The sequence below is a fragment of the Hemicordylus capensis genome, chromosome 1, assembly GCF_027244095.1.
Source record: "Hemicordylus capensis ecotype Gifberg chromosome 1, rHemCap1.1.pri, whole genome shotgun sequence".
Lineage (NCBI taxonomy): Eukaryota > Metazoa > Chordata > Lepidosauria > Squamata > Cordylidae > Hemicordylus > Hemicordylus capensis.
This window is the reverse complement of record NC_069657.1, coordinates 442,946,196-442,967,749: the sequence shown is the minus strand read 5'-3', so window position 1 is coordinate 442,967,749 and position 21,554 is coordinate 442,946,196. Positions and strand designations below refer to the sequence as shown.

Here is a 21,554-nt window from a genome sequence, read left to right as displayed (position 1 = left end):
GATCTACCACATTACAAGTGGACGTGAGAGAAAAGATAGAAGGCCTCCCCTTCGATGGCACTGGCCTGTTCAGTGAAACAACTGATGCCACTATGGAACAACTAAAGAAATCCAAATTTACAACAAAGATGTTCACATCCCAAGCATCTACATCTACATATTCGTCAAAATACTGCTCATCCTACAACAAACAACACCCTTCATTCCGTCAACAGGAACGCAGGAATTCCCGAAAATTCTACCAGCCATATCAACAGTGCTCTTACCAAAACAAGTTCAAACTGTCTCAACCCCAGCGTCCCAAAGGCTCGGACACTCAAATGCGCCTTTGAGGTACAGGTCCGCCCACCGTCACCTCTCCACTTCCCATTCCCACCACTGGGGGAAATCACATCTCGACTGACGGATCTCTACACCGATCTACCTCTAGCACAGCCTTCCATCAAGCTAGCACGTCATGCCCCCGCATGGCAACATATAACATCAGACCGTTGGGTCTTGAAGATCGTATCTTCGGGGTATGCCATCGAATTCAAGTCGATCCCACGGTTCACGGGAATGAGGTTTACCCCTCCATCTGCTACACTACGGGAGGAAGTCAAAGAACTGTTGGAGAAAGGGGCGATTGCCCCGGTGCACTGGGCAGATAGGCGGGATGGGTTCTATTCCCGTTTTTTTCAGATTCCAAAACGGGATGGGGGCATCTGCCCCATCATGGACCTTCGCCAATTGAACAAGTTTATCTGTGTCAAGAAGTTCAGAATGATGGCGCTGCAACAAATTCTACCGCTCCTCCAAGGGGAGAAGTGCCTGGCAACGCTGGATCTCAAGGACGCCTATTTCCATGTCAACAACCGACCTCAACATCGATAATTCTTACGTTTCACAGTCGGCTGCCAAGTGTACCAGTACAATGTATTGCCCTTCAGACCCCAAGGGTCTTTATGAAATGTATGGCCGCAGTAATCGCCTACCTCAGAACACAGGGGGTCACCATCTATCCCTTCCTAGACGATTGGCTCCTGACCTCAAAGGACCAAAGCGGGTTACGTTCTCAGATCCGCTATGTATTATCAGTCCTCCACGATCTAGGCATCCAAGTCAATTGGAAAAAAATCTCATCTAGAACTGATGCAAGTGGCGAGCTACATAGGTGCAGTACTGGATACTGTACGCCAAAAAGCATTCTTGCCGGAGGAACGATACAACTCAATAAGAGGCCTAGTGACTCTGTTCCAGCAACACCCCATCCAACCGGCACAATCCATACAACGCTTACTGGGCCTTATGGCCTCCTGCAATACAGTAATCCTCTATGCCCGCCTGAAAATGAGGAAACTACAGCTGTGGTTTCTCTCTGTCTTCCTCCCGGTGAGACACAGTCAGAGAAAATGCCTCGAGATTCCAGCTCCGGTTCTTTGATCCCTCTCTTGGTGGGTAGAATGCAGAAACCTCTTGGAGGGGTCACCGTTCCAGACCCCTTCACCGACAGTCTGGCTAACAATGGATGCATCCCTATTGGGATGGGGCGCACATTGTGCAGGTCGACAGACATAGGGCAAATGGTCCCTGAGCCAAAGTCAACTCCATATAAACTTTTTGGAATTGTTAGCAGTCTTTCTTGCTCTTCAATCATTCCTACCGACTTTGAAGGACACCTGTGTCCAAGTTCAGTTAGACAATACTACAGCACAAGCATACATCAACCGTCAGGGTGGTACTGTCTCCTGGAGCTTGTGCGCACTTGCTGTCCAGATGTGGCACTGGTGCATCCATCACAGGATATACCCTGTTGCTGCTCACATCAAGGGTCTAGACAACATCTTAGTGGATAGTCTCAGTCGAGTGTTCCTTCAGGACACTCATCACGAATGGGAAATCAACCCCAAGTATATCAACCCGCTCTTTCGCCGATGGCTGCAACCGTCCGTGGACCTGTTTGCAACCTCGAAGAACAAGAAATGTGCCCGTTTCTGCTCCAGAGCAGGTCACGACCCAGAGTCACTGGGGGATGCCTTTCAACTGGACTGGATGAAGGAGACACCGTACATGTTTCCTCCTCAACCTCTAATCGCAAGAGTGGTGGCTCACCTCCTGGCGTGCCCGATACCCTTCATCCTCGTGACGCCATGGTGGCTGAGGCAGTCATGGTTCCTGCAGGTATGCAGACTGTCCAAGAACCTTTTTCATCGTTTTCCACCAAACCCACACGTCCTCTCACAGGACGACGGCCTCATCCTTCACCCAGATGCTCAAACTCTCTGCCTGACCACTTGGCGGATAGGCTTGTAGATGACATTTTATTAAATCAAAGAAAGATATCCACGAGGCGTAGCTATCACAAAAAGTGGCCTCGTTTTAAAACCCCTGCAAAATCCCAAGGGTTTTTGCCAAGGCAGGCGTCTATCCGTCAGGTACTCCTCTATCTGTCCACCCTAAAATCGCAAGGATTGGCTAATGTTTCTATAAGAGTCCACCTTGCTGCTCTCTCATCGCAGCACCCAGGGTATGAAGGGAAGACTCTCTTCTCTCATCCTCTGAGCAAAGCCTTCTTAAAGGGCCTCTCCAGTGTCTATCCTCCCATAAAATCGCCAGTGGAACCTTGGAGCTTATCGTTGGTGTTCTCATCGCTAACTCAGACCCCCTTCGAGCCTATGGCCACAGCACCTTTTAAGATGGTCTCCTTGAAAACCGCATTCCTAGTGGCGATCACGACAGCTCATCGTGTCAGCGAGCTTACAGCCTTGAGGGTGAATTCCCCGTACACACAATTGCACAGGGACAAAGTCCGTATGCGACTGGACCCCTCTTTCCTACCAAAGATCGTTTCGGAATTTCATTTGAAACAAGATATTATTCTTCCTACCTTTTCCCGGAACCCGCAATCGACCCTGGAAAGGTCCATGCACTCTCTGGGCGTCCATAGAGCTCTCTTATTCTATATGTCATGCACGAAGGACTTCAGAGCCACTACACACCTTTTTTGTAGCCTACAGCGGCTCGGCCAAGGGCTCGCCAATATCTCGACAAAGGTTGTCTAGGTGGCTAGTTAACCTCATCCTACTCACTTACAAGATACAACAGAAGAAAGCTCCAAAAGCCGTCAAAGCCCATTCCACGCGGGCTTACGCTTCTTCAGCAGCACACCTCTCGGGAGTTAGCTTCTTGGACATCTGCAAAGCAGCCACATGGTCATCTAATCTCCCGTTTGTCAAAAAATTATGCCATAGATGTGCACTCTGCTGCAGAGGCTAGCTTTGGGAGAAGCATCCTTAAAAGGGTGTTACAATACCACTACTGCACCGTCCTCTATGAGGAGCTTGCTAAACACCCACTCTTATGGCTGTCGACGGATCTCGATCCAGATAAACAGGTTGCTCACCTGTAACTGATGATCTGGTAGAGATCCGTCGACACCCATAAGACCCTCCCATCCTACCCCTCTGCAGTAGCGGTGCTCTACTATGTGTGTAACGGTATGCTTGCTGTTGCCCTTGGATCCATCAAATATGAACTCACCTGCTCGCCGGATGATGGTCCTCCACGGCGGTCGTCCAAAGAACTGAGGAACATGGCGCCCAGCCCACTCTTAAATAGCATGCTCTGCGTGGGGACGGGGCTTGGACGCCTCGACAAGCTGAGGCATGGCTACCGCGGGGGTTCCTGCACAGGCGCAAAACCCACTCTTATGGGTGTCGATGGATCTCTACCAGATCATTAGTTACAGGTGAACAACCTGGGGTTTTTTGCTGCTCTGGGTAACACAAACCTGATTTGGGGGCCAAGAGGTCACCTGCCAACTTGAACAGTTTAGCCTTCCAAGCTCAGCATTGATGTCAGAGGAAGACCTACCTGATGCTATAACTATACCTGGACTTTAAATGGGTATTTCTAGGTTCCAGAATACCTGCCGTCCAATAGTACTGAAAGTGAGCTGAAATTTGGGTCGAGTGGGTATGGTGAAGGAGATCTGTGATTGTTTCACACAAGCTAAATACTTAGAATTCAGGCTGACATATTACTACTGTATTGCTGTTTAACTCCTGAAAGAATTTTAATAGAACTTTTTTTCATGTTGATGTCTTAAAAAATATTTTTAGCCTGATTTTGATTAAAATTTTCATTTTTCACTTTAATTAGATTAAAATACTGGAACAGGAGAATGAGCATTTGAATCAAACAGTGGCTTCCCTCAGACAGCGCTCACAGATCAGTGCTGAAGCAAGAGTCAAAGATATTGAAAAAGAAAATAAAATTCTCCATGAATCTATCAAAGAGACAAGTAGCAAATTAAATAAGATAGAATTTGAAAAGAAGCAAATTAAAAAAGAGTTGGAACATTATAAAGAGAAGGGAGAAAGAGCAGATGAGATGGAGAAGGAAGTTCATCATCTTGAAAAAGAAAATGAAGTGTTACAGAAAAAGATTACCAATCTAAAGATTACATGTGAAAAAATAGATGCTTTAGAACAAGAAAATGCCACTCTCGAAGTTGAAAATAGAAAGCTGAAGAAAACTTTAGATAGCCTGAAAAATCTCAGCTTTCAGTTAGAGTCATTAGAGAAAGAAAATGCACAACTTGATGAAGAAAATTTAGAACTCAGAAGAACAGTTGAATCTTTGAAGAGTGCAAACATCAAAATGGCTCAGTTACAGCTAGAAAATAAAGAACTTGAAAGTGAGAAAGAACAGCTTCAGAAGAGCCTGGAGCTTATGAAAACGTCTTGTAAGAAGACTGAACGTTTAGAAGTCAGTTACCAAGGTTTGGATACAGAGAACCAAAGGCTGCAAAAAGCCCTAGAAAACAGCAATAAAAAGATACAGCATTTGGAATGTGAATTGCAGGATCTAGAGACAGAAAATCAAACCCTACAAAAAAACCTGGAAGAGCTCAAAATCTCTAGTAAGCGCCTAGAAAAATTAGAGAAGGAGAATAAGCTTTTGGAGCAAGAGACCTCTCAGCTGGAGAAAGACAAAAAGCAGTTAGAAAAAGAGAATAAGCGGCTTCGACAACAAGCAGACATTAAGGACAGCACGTTAGAAGAAAATAATGTGAAAATTTGTAACCTAGAAAAAGAGAACAAGTCACTGGTGAAAGAAATTGGTGTATGTAAAGAAGCTTCTGTTCGACTAAAAGAGATTGAAAAAGAGAATAAAGAGCTTGTAAAAAGAGCCACCATTGACAAGAAAACACTTGTCACATTGCGAGAGGTAATGTTCCCTATTATATATCAGAATGAAGTGTAATGTACAGATAATGTATTACATTACATGAAGTTGTAGTATAAAGAGAATACAGTGGTTTCATGCAATTACAATTTAATTGTGGTTGTAAAGTCTCTGACTTTATGAACATTTAGATATTGAGGGTTGCTTCAGATGTTGCAAAGAAGTAGCAACAGAGGATGTGCAAGTCTTACTTCATGCACTTTTTGTGTGCAATGTAAGGCAGAAACATCACCCCCGCCTTACATATGTGCATTTTAAAGGCTCATGCACCACAATGCAAGGAAGCACTTGCCTCCACCTTGCAGTACTGAAGCTGCTGTTGACTGCATTATTCCAAGGTCTTATTTGTTTAGCAGTAGAACTCCCTTGCTGGATGTATTAACTTAATGTAATGTCCACAGATTTAAAATGTCAAGCAAACATAAAGGATGTAAACAAACACAAAATCAATTTAAATTTACCTTTAGGATTTAATTGCTGATTTAACCAGATGTCAATACAGTCAGCCTGAAGATAATGGTGTTGTATACCAGTCTTCTGTGGAGTGCTGGTTCCTTGTCAGAAGTGCCTTCTCTTTGTAGAAAGAGACTTGTGCTTATGCAAGGGGCTTTTCCAGGGTTGGAAATGTTCCTTGAGAAAGTGCAGTTCTTCTGCAAGGGGAAGGGGTTTTTGATGGTGAAGCAGTGCTCCACTGGAGGTTGTTGTTGTTGTTGTTGTTGTTAAAACATTTTTATACCGCCCAAAACTTATGTCTCTGGGCGGTTTACAACAGAATAAAAACAAAGGAAAACATTTGTTAAAACAAAAATGGGGGGGGGCACACACACACACTACAACAATTTAAAAATTTCAAAACAATACTTTAAAACAGCATTAAAACGATTAAAACATTAATTAAAAGCCTGGGTGAAGAAATGTGTTTTTAAAGACTTAAAAAGCTGTCAGAGATGGGGAGGCTCTTGTTTCACTAGGGAGCGCATTCCAAAGCCTCGGGGCAGCAGCGGAGAAGGCCTGTCCCTGAGTGGCCACCAGACGAGCTGGTGGCAGCTGCAGACAGAGTAAAACCCATTTGGGTTGGATGGGTTGGAGTAAAACCCATTTTTTTCTTCAGAGAATTGAAGGTAGCTTGAAAGTACCAATGTTTCTCATATGCATAACCCTCTTATTATCACCTATGGTACAAAGATTTGGCAATTTTGTACTGCAAAACCTGTTTGATGAGGCAACTACAGTAAATATCTTTGTATACCATAGAAGTGATGCCTCTCTTGAACCACTCAGGACTCCTTAAAATCTGTTGTCTGTCTGATACTTGGTTTCATATGCTTGATGGCTCTCTTATTTTTCTGGAAAAGGATTTGGTGAATGAAAAGCTGAAGACACAGCAGATGAATAATGATTTAGAAAAGCTTACATACGAACTTGAAAAAATAGGTTTAAATAAGGAGCGTCTTCTCCATGATGAGCAGAGTACTGATGACAGGTGAGTATAAGGCCTCTTTGGAATACTGTAGGTTGTGATTAGTTCCTTGTGATATTTTGCTATGCTGTTTTCCCCTGGGTATATAGTTGAATGTACTTTGTACAGCTGATCCAATGTGCACTTCTTCCAGGCTCTACTTTTACTTTTGTTTTAAGGGAAGTCAGTGATTGATTGATGATTGATTGATTGATTGATTATTTAAATGCCGTCAAGTTGGTGTCAACTCTTAGTGACCACATAAATAGATTCTCTCCAGGATGATCTGTCTTAGTCAGTACCTCATTGAAAATATGAACTTGCCCTTGCAGTGTGTGTGCAGACAATGTGAGGAACATGTCTGCTATACTTTAAACTGCTACACCTACTTGCAAGTAAATTTATGCAACTGGTTACTCCAGTACAGTGTTTCACATTTGCTTGTGAATAAATGTGCTTGTGCAAGCAGATATACTTATTTGCTAGTGGAACCACTGTTGTCTGTAGATTGTTTTTCTGTTCATTGTATGCATGTGTGTCAAATGAGCAAAGAGTAGCAGAGGAATAAAACAAAGCTGCAAAGGGCACATGAAATCCAACACATTACAGCGAGTAGCTCTGCTTCATACCTGTATTCATTTATGCATATTCAGAATGCATATGGTATGATTCATGTTATAAATGTATACATATTTTTCTTCATTTTTTATCCTCACTTTTCTTATCTGAAAATGTGTTCATGATTCTGAAACCTATGTTTAAAAACTATGTTACTACTTTGCTCTGAAAAGTTTATAATAGCATCAACATCAGTAGATTATCATTGGCTGGATCCAGAGTTGTGCAAAAGGAAGATCACCCATTGTGCAAGTGGCCTTTTGCTCATGCAACTTTGGATCAAGCTCAGTGTTCCTCATAATTGTATTTGCTAAATACAGAATTCTCACAGCAGGCTTACACTATTAAGCGTACCTATGGGTGGAAGGTTATTCAGATGCCAGGCTTATTCAGTGCATCAGATGAAAAAAGAAGGGAAAAGATCACCCTCAAAACTGTATTGATATACCCATGTCCACCAAATCATAGGCCACTGGATGGAATATAAAATAGATTTATTTAATTCTGGCTTGTATTTTTTAATAATAGTAAATGAAGCAGTGGCACATAAAAATGTAATTTCAAGACAAGTAACAGCTTTAAAGACTGTAGAAGTTCTTGTTGACTCAAGAAGAACTTGCACCAAATCCAGTGGTTGGTTCAAGTTAGATAATCGGTGCTCGCTTAGCGTCCAGTAGCCTGGCCTCCCCCAGTGTAGGAGGGTATCCTTTAAGTGGGTTGTCATGCCCACTTGTTCCCAGGAGGCAGGACCAAATGATGTACTCTTGAAGAGCCCCTTACTTCCTCTCTGGAGTCTCCTCTCAGTTCCGGTCCTGTCTTGCTCCAACATACAGGACCATTGAAAAGCTCCGACCTACTTTCGCTTTCTTTTTCATTGTTTGTTGGCTTTTCCCAAATGGCTCAGGGCGGTTTACACAGAGAAATAACAAATAAATAAGATGGATCCTTGTCCCCAAAGGGCTCATACTCTAAAAAGAAACGTAAGACAGACACCAGCAACAGTCACTGGAGGTACTGTGCTGGGGGTGGATAGGGCCAGTTACTCTCCCTCTGCTAAATAAAGAGAATCACCATGTTAAAAGGTGCCTCTTTGCCAAGTTAGCAAGTTTGATTGACGTTTGTTCTCCTTCTGTGTTTCTTCTGCTCCCAGCCTCACCTGCTTCCCTCAGCGTGTGTTTTCCTCCCTTAATTTTTTAAAAAAATTATCTTCTCTTCTTCTTTCCTTATGCCCTTTGGTGCCATGCAGTGCTCACAGCTTCGCTTTCATGGCCTCGCTATCCGAGGACTCTGAGCTGGACCAGGCTACAAGCCTTGAGCGAGGCAGGGAGTGTAACAGAAGACGGGGCCACAACCAAACAGCCCAGAAAAGACCACACAACCCGCCTTCTCATGATCCTACTGGCCACAGGAGGCACGTTCAGGACCGACCACAGGCCTCTCAACAGTGCCACAACATGACAGAGCAGGAACCTGTTCCCCTCACAGCTGTTCCGGCGCTTTCTGGGGTTATAATGCTCACAGCCCTGCCAGTCCCTCCCCCCCCCCTTTCCGTCTATGGCTAGGCCCGACTCCGGGACCTAAAAGGCCGCTGATAGGGAAGGATATGCAACCAAACCAGGTGCACCCCTTCTTAACGTGACCCTGGCTCTGAATGGGGATCAGGCTGCTTCACAGCACTCAGCGTCCTCTGACGTGAGGAGCCCAGCCACCCTATCACCATCATTACTATGGCACAAGTAATAACTAGTAATCCGGCTGGTTTGGATGACCCCTCCTCTCCCCTCCCCCAAGGGAACCATCTTTACCTGTGGCACTTTCTCCTTCCTCTTCTTTATTACATGGAGAAGAGTTAACCACCAGATTTATTTCAATGGATAAAGGATTTGATAGCTACTGAACTGAGGAGGAGAGAACCACCACCTGCCCGCCCCTCAGCACCCGTTTTACCACCTGTTCCCCTGTTGCTGGCCCTGCCACTTTCAGGTCTGCCACAGAACCCATCCTTACCCACCAATCGGTAAGAGTAGATGGACCAGGGATGGACTGAATAGGCCTGACAATGGAAGTCTTTTCATTGACTTCCTTGTGAAGACCAAGAAGAAGAAGAAAGCTATGCCATCTACCAGACAGGGTAACAAAAGTCCTTTTAGACCTAATCAGTCTAATTGTCATCCCAACAGGAGCTTCTACAACAGTCCCAGGGACTCCAGAACCACAAGACTAGCTTGGGGCACAACCTGGAACTCCAGAACCAGGCATCCATTTAGATCTCAGCAGTCTAACCAAACATATCTATCTATCTATCTATCTATCTATCTATTCGATTTTTAGACCGCCCTTACAAAATAGCTCAAGGCGGTTCACAAACATCAAAGACTCTTTAACAATTTAAGAGCACTGGAAGGCCAGGCTGAACAGGTAGGTCTTTAGGGCTCTCCTAAAAAACGACTTCTTATCTCTGCCTGTTGGAGGAAGATTAACCACTTCCCTATAGGCCTGGCAATATTCCACTCAATATAAGTGGGTTCTTTCCACAGCCAATGAAGGCTATTCCCTAGACTTTCAATCCATGCCTCCAGAACATAGGAGCATAGGAAGCTGTCATATACTGAGTCAGACCATTGGTCCATCTAGCTCAGTATTGTCTTCACAGACTAGCAGCAGCTTCTCCAAGGTTGCAGGCAGGAATCTCTCTCAGCCCTATCTTGGAGAAGCCAGGGAGCGAACTTGAAACATTGTGCTCTTCTAAGAGCGGCTCCATCCCCTAAGAGGAATATCTTACAGTGTTCACACTTCTAGTCTCCCTTTCATATGCAACCAGGGCAGACCCTGCTTAACTAAGAGGACAAGTCTTGCTTGCTACCACAAGACCAGCTCTTCTCATTTCAGGTCCACCCTGCTCTCCAGGAACTCCAAGAAACATCGCCTCATGAATCAAGCCATTCATCACCTGCTACACATCTGGGCATTGAATCAGTAATATCAATCAACAGATGTTGAGGCATTTATTCTATTTTATTCTTGGTGCCCAAAAGAGACGGCGCCTGGAGAGCAGAGGTAGACCTGAAATGCTTCAACACATTCATGAAGAAGCGGACATTCAGGCTGGAGATACTGCATGCCATCGTCCAAGCCATCCAGAAAGACTCCCTGACCTCCATCAATCTTCAGGAGGCTTACCTTCACATATCTATTTTGGGCTCTCCTCGGCCCCCAGGGTGTTTGTGAAGCTGATGGTTGCCCTGGTAGCCCCCAGATGTGTCTCCAGAACCTTCATGTCTACCCTTTCCTGGATGATCTACTGGTCCAGTCAGCAGTCACCAGTCAGCAGGAGACAGTTCCCCTTTCACAAGAACACATCTCCAAACTAAGATCCCAAGTCATACAGCTCCTACCTTTAGCAATCAACAGACCTTGTGACTCTAGCTTGCCTTCTAGAGAGCATGATTTTGTGTATAGACTTAGTACCATGAGGCAGGTGGCACTCCAGACCCCTGCAGTGGCTACTTCTCCCCTACCAAGACAAAATTATGGTATGGAACCATCTGTGACTTCCCCTCTCAACCTCAATCCAACATTCACTCCAGTGGTGGGCATCATCTATTCTCAATTGGGGAGTTCCACTCAAAGAACCATCCAGAGTCCTGATCACAACAGATGACAGCATGTTGGGCTGGGGAGCCCACTGCATCACAAGGCACCTGGTCACCCATGGAGGCTCAACACAGTATCAATTGGATGGAGATGAGGGGAGTATGCTTGACACTCAGCAACTTTCAGGAAGTATTTTTGGGCAAGCACATGATAGTCAGGATTGTCAATGTGGCCACAAAGGCTCATGTCAATCCATCTGACAAGCTATTCATTTTGGGCAGAGAAACATCTTGCATCCATTGTAGTGGAATACCTCAGTGGAGTTCAAAACGTGGAAGCAGACTGCTTGAGTCGGCACAGGGTAAACCAGGCAGAGTGTTTGTTGCACACTGAAGTCTTCGCTCTGATCGGCCACCACTTCAGATACCCAGTACTAGACCTCTGTGCCTCTCCTCTCAACAAACATCCAGGTTCTTCACTCGATATCAGTATCATTAGTGGAGGGGACAGCCATTCTGATGTCTTCCTGGTCTCATTTCCCCACTTTGCTCTGATTCCATAGCTCCTCCAGGAACTCCGAGAACAGGAAGCCAACCTAATCTTGGTGGCTCTATTCTGGCTAAGGAGGCTCTGGTTCTTGGACCTCGGAGACCTTTCTGTGACACCGCCATGGCCTCTACCACAACAACCAGACTTTCTCAGTCAAGGACCTCTTCATCATCCAGAGCTGGATTGGCTGCAGCTTCATGCTTGGAAACTGAGTGCACACTGTTAGCTTCTTAGGGTTACTCTAGATATATCCAGGGCACCCATTCTAGCTTCACATCACATTTCTACAGTGAGAATATACCAAACTACTTGGGCGATGTTCGTCCAATGGTCCAAGAGAAAATAAGTCATTCGTCTCAAAGCTTCAGTTGCACAGATCTCAGATTTCTCCAAGCTGGCTTTGTCAAGGGCTTTAGACCCAGTACTCTTTGGAGGCAAGCTTCTGCCTTGTTATCTGTTCTCCATTGGTCTTTTAAATCTTCCTTGGCTTCTCATCCTGTCATTAGCTGCCTACAGTACACAGATTCCCATCATGGATGGAACCTGAATAAGGTTCTGAATGTGCTTATGTGGGCCCCTTTTGAGCCTACAAGGTTATTTTCCTGGGGGCCATCATGCCTGTATGCAGGGTCTCAGAGTTGTCCATATTAAGTACCAGTGCCTTTTCCAGCCAGATTCAGTAGTCTTGAGGACATACCCAACCTTTTGTCCAAAAGTTAACTCTTCGTTTCACAGGAGTCAGGATATTGTTCTACCACCATTCTGTCCAGCTCCAAAACATCCCAGGGAAAAGATTTGGCACACCTTGGACATCAAAAGGGCTCTCAGAATTGACTTTAAATGCACAAAGGACTTCTATCAGACTGACACCCTGTTCATTTCTTTCCAGCTGGCCACCATGGGCTCCAAATTGTCTAAAGCCACCCTGGCATGATGGATAACAGCCTGCATTTCCCTAGCATATGAGTCTTTTGCTCTAGGGCTAGGCCCACCTGCCAAGCTCACAGCTCATTCCACCAGGAGCGCAGCCACCTCTGCTGCCTTTTCAGCTAACACTCATAAGAACAGCCCTAGATCTAGTCTAGTATCCCGTTTCACACAGTTGCTCACCAGATGCCTCTGGGAAGCTCACAAGCAGGAGGTGAGGGCATGCCCTCTCACCTGCTGTTGCTTCCCTGCAGCTGCTATTTAGAAGCATCCTGCCTCTTGGGCTAGAGGTGGCCTATAGCCACCAGACTAGTAGCTATTGAAAGACCTGTCCTCCCATCGCAGAAATCTGTAAGGCTGCAACCTGGTCGTCTTTGTCTCCTTTTGTCAAGCACTACAATCTCCACAGGTGGCATTCGGACACACAGTTCTACAGAAAGAGGTCTCCACATAGTTGTAATCTGGTGCTTTCAATCTGTTCTCCCCACCCCCACTATCTGCATAAACCACCCTCACTCCTGGTGACAACCACTTTAGTACATCCCATTTAAAGGATACCTTCACACACTGGGGGAGAAAGAAACACTGGTGGACTTACTGTGAAGGTTCTTTCTTCCCAGTGCATAGAGGGTATCCGACCCACCCGAGGTTTATGGGTTTGGTATTCTGTTGCTTATTTGGCTAGTTTGATCGTTTCCACTCTTTTAGGCTTCTATTCTCTATTGTCTTCACCTTTGTGGTTTGGCTTTGCTGTTCTTGTTTGCTGACGTTTGTTCTGGATGCCGTTCTTGTTTTTTCTTTTCCTCCTTTTGCCATTCCTGGAGCTTTCGTTCCTTCAATTGTTTACCAGACAGTCATCTCTCTTTCTGGGAGGAGACTCCAGAGAGGACATAAGGGGCTCCTCAAGATTAGATTGTTTGGTCCTGTCTCCTGGGAGCAAGTGGGAGTGACAACCCACTTAAAGAATACCCTCTGTACACTGGGAAGAGAGAACCTTCATGGTAAGTCTACCAAAGTTCCTTTTTAATCAAGCTAATACTTTCTCAGAAGAAATATCGCTATGAACTATGTGTAGAGTATGTTCATTCAAATGTTATTTCAAACATAAGACTCCGTATCAAATGTCAAGATCAGCCATGGGGGAAGCTGCCATCTGGATACAGTCTAAAACAAAACTAAAGCTGGCTGCAGTTACTTGTGGGTAGCCTTATGGGGCTTCCTTTGCTGTATCTGACCTTCAGTTGCATTTGCTTTTGTCCTACATTATACTAAGACTCTGCTTTCTAATATTTAATGTCTCCCCTATCTAGCTAGGCTGTGAGGACTGTTCCTCAGTTTGAGTGACTTCTTGTTTCTTCACTGAGCTGTGTCAATTTATGAACATTCAATTACTAACAGTTTCACTCCCTCAGAAACTGGAATGTTCATTAACTTTCCATGATATCAGTGCATCTCAGCCAGTTCCTACCAAAGAGTTCACCACCACCATCACAAAATTTCATAGCATATTAAAATATAGTAGATACTGCTAGTGCTTTTTAGAATGTATGTACAGAATATGCCGATTAAGACGGTTCTGAGGACCTATAATCTATGCAGCAGAAATAGGAACATAGGAAGAACATAGGAAGCTGCCATATACTTAGTCAGACCATTGGTCCATCTAGCTCAGTATTGAGAGGAGAGCTGGTCTTGTGGTAGCAAACATGACTTGTCCCCTTAGCTAAGCAAGGTCCACTCTGGTTGCATATGAATGGGAGACTACATGTGAGAGCACTGTAAGATATTTCCCTTAGGGGATGGGGCCATTCTGGAAAGAGCATCTAGGTTCCAAGTTCCCTCCCTGGCATCTCCAAGATAGGGCTGAGAGAGATTCCTGCCTGCAACATTGGAGAAGCTGCTGCTAGTCTGTGAAGACAATACTGAGCTAGATGGACCAATGGTCTGACTCAGTATATGGCAGCTTCCTATATTCCTATGTCTACATAGCATAGAATAGCTATGTTAACTGGCAGTGGCTTTTTCAAGGTTACAGGCAGGACCTCAGCCCTATCCGGAGATGCCACGGGGGGAAAAAACTTGGAACCTTCTGCATACAATCATGCAGCTGCTCTTCCCAGAGCAGCCCTGTTGCCTAAAGGGAATGTCTTACAGTGCTCACAATAGTCTCCCATTCAAATGCAAACCAGGGCAGACTCTGCTTAGCAAAGGGGACAATTTATGCTTGCTACCACAAGACCAGCTCTCCTCCTGAAATAGGTGAGGGCCGCTAACTATATTTAGAAATATTAATGAATATCCAGGATGTAGACACTGCAGTTCTTAGAGTCAGAGCACTTAAGTGCTCGGACTCTTAATTGGTCTCAATTGGTCTTAACTAATCTGTGAAAAAAGTGAAAAAAGATTTAATGCTAAAATAGTGCACCGTATCTCACAGCAGACTAACTTTTACTTTTTCAGAATACTGAATGATGAATGCTGGAAATTATTCTTTGTGGTGTTGTTTTGTTTTGGCCATTGGCCGTAAATAAAGTATCTCTCTATCAGAATACTCTGGCTTTTCACACGCTAGATTTGGAGGATCTCAAGGGACCTCTGCATTTATATTTGAGGCTAGCTCACAATTGCTGTATCCTGCCTCACTGAGTGCTCAATAAAGGAACATCTTCATTTAGCATACTTTGTGATAATAGAATCCTGTCCCTCAGCCGCCATGACCCTACCAGGAAAAAAAGAAACTGCTTTCATGTCCTACACCAGACAGAGAAGCATCAACTGTCTCCCTGAAAGCACTTTTGGCTTACAGTCAACTGCACCTGCCAGTATGAAGCTAATGGCATATAAACATCTGTTTTCCTCTAGTTGGTGTTGTGTTTCCTGTTCCTTGTGGAATAAGTGTTATGAAAAACAGAGTATTCCAGCTTCTGACCAGCCCTCCTGTCAGTATTCCTCTCAATTGAAGAGAATGTCTGGCAGTGTAGTCTGTTATTAGCATTGATTGACATAATGATAGTGGCAGATTCAAAACCTACTTTTTCAAGAGGTAGCCAGCTTTTAGGTTTTATGTATCCAATCTATAGTTTCAGTTTGCTGGGGCAATGTGAGCTTCTACTCAGTGCTTTCCCCCCAAAATGTCATTTCCTTTTTTTTTGTACCCAAGAGATTACGCTCCTACTTAGTCCTTCAGTCATTGCAGTTGCTCCTGGCAACTGCTTAAGGGCATAAGAATGCTTGCCTTTTGTTTCGCCATGGGAGGAGGGGTGTCAGTACTGTTGTAGAGTGATTAGGTGAAGGAAGAATGAATGTAGTGATATTGGACAACCATTGGAACTAGGAAGCTGTATTTAGGAGGAAGAGGATAGGATGGATTGGGAGGTGTTGATTAACACAAGCATGTTGTTGTTAGAATGGTAGGTTCCCATACGAGCAGGAGTTTGAGGAAAGAAGGATTTTATATGTTTACATTGTTTTCAAAATGTATAGTGTATAGGAAAAATCCAATGTTTTAAGTGGGATGCTGTATTAGGAGGGAAGATTCTGAACCTGTGGGATATACACTGAAATCTATTTATTATTAAATGTCAATGTTTATGTCTAGAATTAGACCAGAGATTAAAGTTTGGGCGGTATATAAGTTAAATAAATAAGTTAAATAATAAATATTGTCTTGTCTGAAAGCCAGAAGAGATTCCTGTTCCTTCTCAAGTACCATTTCCCCCATGATCAGATAGTAAATGGAAGCACATGAAACATGGCAAAATCATATGCAGATCATCTGACTGGTGTGAGCACTAGAAAGGCTCAGTAGGAATCCCTAGCTACTAATAGAAAACAAAATGCATAATTTGGCAGGGAGTGGTTAAGAACACCAGGTCAGTTTTATTATACCAAGAAAAGGAAGTACAGTATCGGTTTTGAAACAACTGCTGCGCTGAGTCCTGAGTTCACACATTTGAAGTACATCCATGAAATAACTGTGCACCTGCATGATAGTTTATTCCTTTTCCTCTTTGATGCTGTATGTTTTCATCAAACATGAGATGGGAACTGCAGAATCTTGCTTTCTATGTCCTTCACAACAGAGGATTGTAATCAAGCTCATTTTCTATCTTTATGTTTTTGTTGGAGTGCAGCCAAAATGAAGAACTTTCACTAGCAATCTAGTCTATTTGCATTCTGCATTGTTTATGTATTAGAATTCTCAGGGCTAAACTAGACAAAGCATTAAATGCTGTGTGGGTATGCAAGTGTAAACAGCAGCTGCAGGGAAGCCCAGTCCAGATTGGGACAAAGGTGGAGGCAAAGAGGGTAAAGGGGAAATTACAAGAGAGAACATTTCGTTAAGACTGTGGGATGTGAGAATGATAACATATTCTCTGGTTACGATCTGGACTGTGTCTCCTCCTCATGGCAGCTGTATTCCAAAAACAAAAGAAACAAATGCCAAGCATGCATTTAATGTCTTGTTTGGCCCTTCAGTGTGACTGTATTCCCAGTCTTCCACTTCTGTTAGAGTGCATCTGCGACATCATTTGTGGTTCTTCTCGGGTTTTTCCCCTTATTATCGTAGAACATGTCTTTGTTTTTCCTGTGCTTTTGTGCTTCTGAAATTGTGGCCTTGGGTTTTGCATTATAACTGCACATGTACATTTCCACATAAAACCTTAGATAAATTTCAAGAAAAAATGAGAGATGAAGAAGAAGATCAGATCAAGATCCTTGTAGTGGGTTTATGAAATTGCCAGCGTTTGAAATGGTGTAGCAATAGCCAAATTTAGCGTATAAAAAAGAAATTAACCTGCAGCACAGACAATGCTAGGTATTTGTGTCTAGCTGCACCTCTTCGATAACTACCTGTCATGGAGCTTGCAAAGTTACTGTTGAGCTCCATGTGGCAAAATTACAATCCTGAAAAATAAAGGGGATCATGAATGTTTGGGCAGTAGTAGCGGTGGCTGGAATGGAGTGCCTGGCATTCACCAAAGGGTAGTATGCTTACCAAGTGTATCCTTGGTAGGAGGCATTGTCATTTGCTGTTGCAGAAGGAAGAAATGGTTAGCCAACATAGTTTGTAGGCAAAACCTATTTGAAAATAAGCCAGGATGGGAAGAGAAATTGGATACATTTGCAGCATTCATTCTTTGAAGCATGGCATTCCTGCTCTACCTTGCTTACCTATAAAGGCAAAGTTGTGTTGTTGAGGCGGTGTCGACTCCTGGTGACCACAGAGCCATGTTGTTTTCTTTGGTAGAATACAGGAGGGGTTTACCATTCACCTCTCTGGCGCAGTATGAGATGATGCCTTTTAGCATCTTCCTATATCGCTGCTGCCTGATATAGGTGTTTCCCATAGTCTGTGGAACATACCAGCGGGGATTCAAACCGGCCACCTCTTGCTCCCTAGACAAGTTACTTCCCCTCTGTGCCAGTAGTGGAGTGGAAGTTCTGGTTGCATGTTGTGCCTGAGACAAGTACTTGTAAGAGTTCTGAAAAGCAGCAAGTGTTTAACCAAAGTGCTCTTCTTATATGTTCTCTAAGGACAATGTATTGTTCATTCAAAGTACACTTCCTCTATTGTTGTCATCCCCAAAGTTCCCCTTGGTGTGTTATAAGTGTGTACAACATGAGACCCATGGCTACATGCCCTGTCATCTGAGTCTTCCATCAGATAGGCGATTATAGAAAACTAGAGATAAGGCAAGATTAAACAGAGCCCACTCAATGAACAGATTTGAAGTTTGAAAAAATATCTTGATGGATGGGAGAGGAATTCATAAGCCTAAGGAGTTTCCAATTGAAGGAATGAAAGCAGGGAGGGCACTGTTGTTATGCACTGCCAAATATCTCCCACTGCAGTACTCAGCCATCCTCTGTATGTGGTGGACATTATTAATGCATCAGTGATGGCTAGGCTTTCACAACCCTGATGGGAGAGTGCACAGTGCATCAGTCTAACCTAGTTCAAATCCTGAGAATCAGAGAGGTGGGTGAGCATTCTCTGGGGCCCAGGAAGCCTGAAGGATCCCTTACTTAGCCCAGGCAATGGGGATCTGGAGTGTGGTTTGTGTGCATGAGCGTCCATGTATGTGCGGGGGACTCCTGGCACATCCCCACAATCCCACAAAGTGTGTGCGCTCCATACAATGTCAGCTAATGTAATGTGCACAGCTATTTCATATATGGAAAGAATTATATTATAAATTGTTTTCTTTTAAACCTCACACATTTCTAATTAAAATGCATTAAAACAGGAATTGGAATTTATTTTTGCCATCATTAGCTACCGGTATCTTTTTTTTTTTTTGCTTGCCAGAAACTCCCTTTATGGTGGCGTATCTATTCTCTAACCCACAACCCTTCCAGTATTTTTATTGGCTTCCCCAATGAAAAACATCTTGATATACCCCTGAATAAGCTGAGTTTTTTAAAAAAAATTCATCTTGGCCATTATAACATTGTTGTAATTATGTCATCAAATAGCAAATACAAACTGTTGGAATCAAGGTTGGAGTCCACACTGAAGAAGTCACTTGAAATAAAAGAAGAAAAAATTGCTGCTTTGGAAGCTCGATTAGAAGAATCAACAAATCTAAACCAACAGCTGCGTCAGGAGCTTAAAACGGTAAGGAAAATAGTGTTGTTGGTCGTCTTATCTTGAGATTTTCCTGATCCTCTTGTTAGTCTGCTTGCTTTTTACAGGCACTTATGAAATGTTAAATGTAGGGAGGGCCAATAGGCCAGTTATGTGGGCTGAACAGAAGAAAACTATATTTGAGACTGTAGGAGCAGACATTTCAGGTAGCACTTTATTTTCACTGACAAGGCAGTTTTTGACAAGGATGGGATCTTTGAGAGAGACTAATAATCAGTTTACCTTTTAAGTGTAAGGTCAGCAGACCTGTGTGTCAGAAGTGAGTAGGCAGTGGCACCAAATCCCTGTTGGGTGAGTGGGGACACAATTTAATGGACAATGGGGCACTACGGAGTGATGTTGATCCCTTCCACCAGCCACACTTTCACCCTGAACACTCTCACTGTTTTCTCCCTGTGGTGTTTCAATAAGCCCTTGCTGAGAGAAGAAATAATTGTAAAGAGAATCAGAGGTGTAGGGGTGTTTGTGTGTGTGTGTGTGTGTCTGTGTCTGTGTCTGTGTCTGTGTGTGTGTGTGTCTGTGTGTACGGTTCAACAATCTCACTCCAGCTTTGTAGGAATTTAGCACAATCCAAGCGGTGTTTAGCAAAACAAAAAAGAAAAGTTCTCAAAGTGGTTTATGAAGATGATGATAAGAGTTCACAATCGAAAAAGAAATGGAAGGTAGACACCAGCAACAACTGCTGGGATGGATGCTCTGCTGGGAATGAAAAGGGATAGTTACTCTGCACCTACTAAATATAAGAGAACCACCACTTTAAAATGTGGCTCTTTGCCCAGAAAGTAGGGGTTAGTAAGTTGGATCATGCAGCCATTCTGAGAAGTTTGTCCTTAATTTACAATTATCTTTTTAGTGCAGAATATGATATAGAAGTATTTAATAAGGCATTAGTCAAACTCTAATGCAGATATGGAATTGAATTTTTGGTGAAGTTAGGACATAATTTATCTGTGGATCTTGTGCTGATCTTTGGTCATAATAAACTGAATTGAATTGAATTGAGGGGCTTCAGGGATGCTTTTGAGGGTAAAGAAATGTGCTAAGGAAAATTCAGAACTGTATTTGTTCCATTATACCATACTGTACCATGATACCATGATGGCTTTTGATTGGTTCCTCTTTTTTCATGGGTGTTCTTTATGTTTATTTAAAACAGAATGTTAACTGGTAAGCAAATAGATCTATAGCATGATCTGTAGGACATTCAAAATCCTGGGTTCTGCGCCTGTGCAGGACCTCACGGATGGAATACTCCAGGTCCTCGTGGCACTCTTGCATCTCCCCTTGCGCTCAGCACGATCGTTTATTTTGGCAGTTAAAGCACCCGCCAATGCATACATCGCATCGGACTCTGCTTCTTGGTTTTTGGATTGGTTCTATGAGTGAAACTGGAAAGATCTGGTTAAGATATTTGGCTTGAACTTGTACTGTATTTTTTAAAATGATATTTTTATATCACCTAATATGTACATCTCTAGGTGGTGTACAAAATTTAAAATATTTAAAAGTCACATATTAAAATACATGACACAATAAAAATAGAATAAAATAGTTATTAAAACAAGTTTTTTGAATTAGTAATATTAACTCTAATTAAAAGCCTGCAAAACCAGCAGAGTCTTGAGATTCTTCCTGAAAACAAACAGAGGAGGAGATGTGCTTATTTCAGCAGGGAGCATATTCCAAAGCCCTGGGGCTGCCACAGAGAAAGCCCAGTCCTTGGTCGCCACCAAACGAGCCAGCGGAAACCATAACCGGACCTCTCAAGAATATCGTAACAGGCGGCAGGGTTTATGACTGACCTCCAGTGACTGTTGCTGGTGTCTATCTTACGTTTCTTTTTAGATTGTGAGCCCTTTGGGGACAGGGATCGATCTTATCTTATTTATTTATTATTTCTCTGTGTAAATCGCCCTGAACCATTTTTGGAAGGGTGGTATAGAAATTGAATGAATGAATGAATGAATGACAAAGGAGGTGCTCTCTGAAATAGCCCGGACCCAAGCTGTTAAGGGCTTTATAGGTAATAACCAGCACTTTGTATTTCACCTGGAAACATATTTTGACTATTGTTGGTCTTGTTGGACGTCAGTTAAGTGCTTTTGGGTAAAATTGGACTTTTGGCTAGGCTCACAACCTTGTTTTGTCCCAATGGATGTTAAAAAGTCTTTAAAGAGATGTAAGAAACGTGGGGGCAAATTGCTTTCTACAGAATGTCATGACTACTGCTTCTTGTGCCTGGGAGAGAATCATAATATAGGAACTTGCAAGATCCAGACACTGGAAAAAAAGGACACTTTGTCTCTGAGCGGCACTCTACAAGCAGGCATTTTGGCCACTGACTCCTATGCCAAGATCTCCACAACCAGTAATATTGATGTCAGTGTTGGGAGCTGCAACAGCTGCTCAACCTCAGCCTTCAACACTGAGTGGAGTTTGTACTTCAACTGAAAATGTTTTTTAAGCATCTGGCTAAGATGTCAAGGAGTTCTACCTTATCCACCACAGGAAGCATAAAGCTTCTGA

The 21,554-nt window shown here is 43.4% G+C and overlaps 1 protein-coding gene across 9 annotated transcripts in view; it reads left to right on the top strand.

Annotated features, from left to right (window-relative positions):
- The window catches only part of CCDC88A (coiled-coil domain containing 88A), a 249,095-nt gene that overhangs the window by 154,579 nt on the left and 72,962 nt on the right, over window positions 1–21,554 (top strand). For all 9 annotated transcript variants that reach the window (XM_053246281.1, XM_053246272.1, XM_053246265.1 and 6 more), the window contains exons 15-17: window positions 4,141–5,211; window positions 6,585–6,712; window positions 18,857–18,998. In XM_053246281.1, coding sequence (XP_053102256.1) covers window positions 4,141–5,211; window positions 6,585–6,712; window positions 18,857–18,998 — 1,341 coding nt within the window. The remainder of the gene's footprint in view (window positions 1–4,140; window positions 5,212–6,584; window positions 6,713–18,856; window positions 18,999–21,554) is intronic.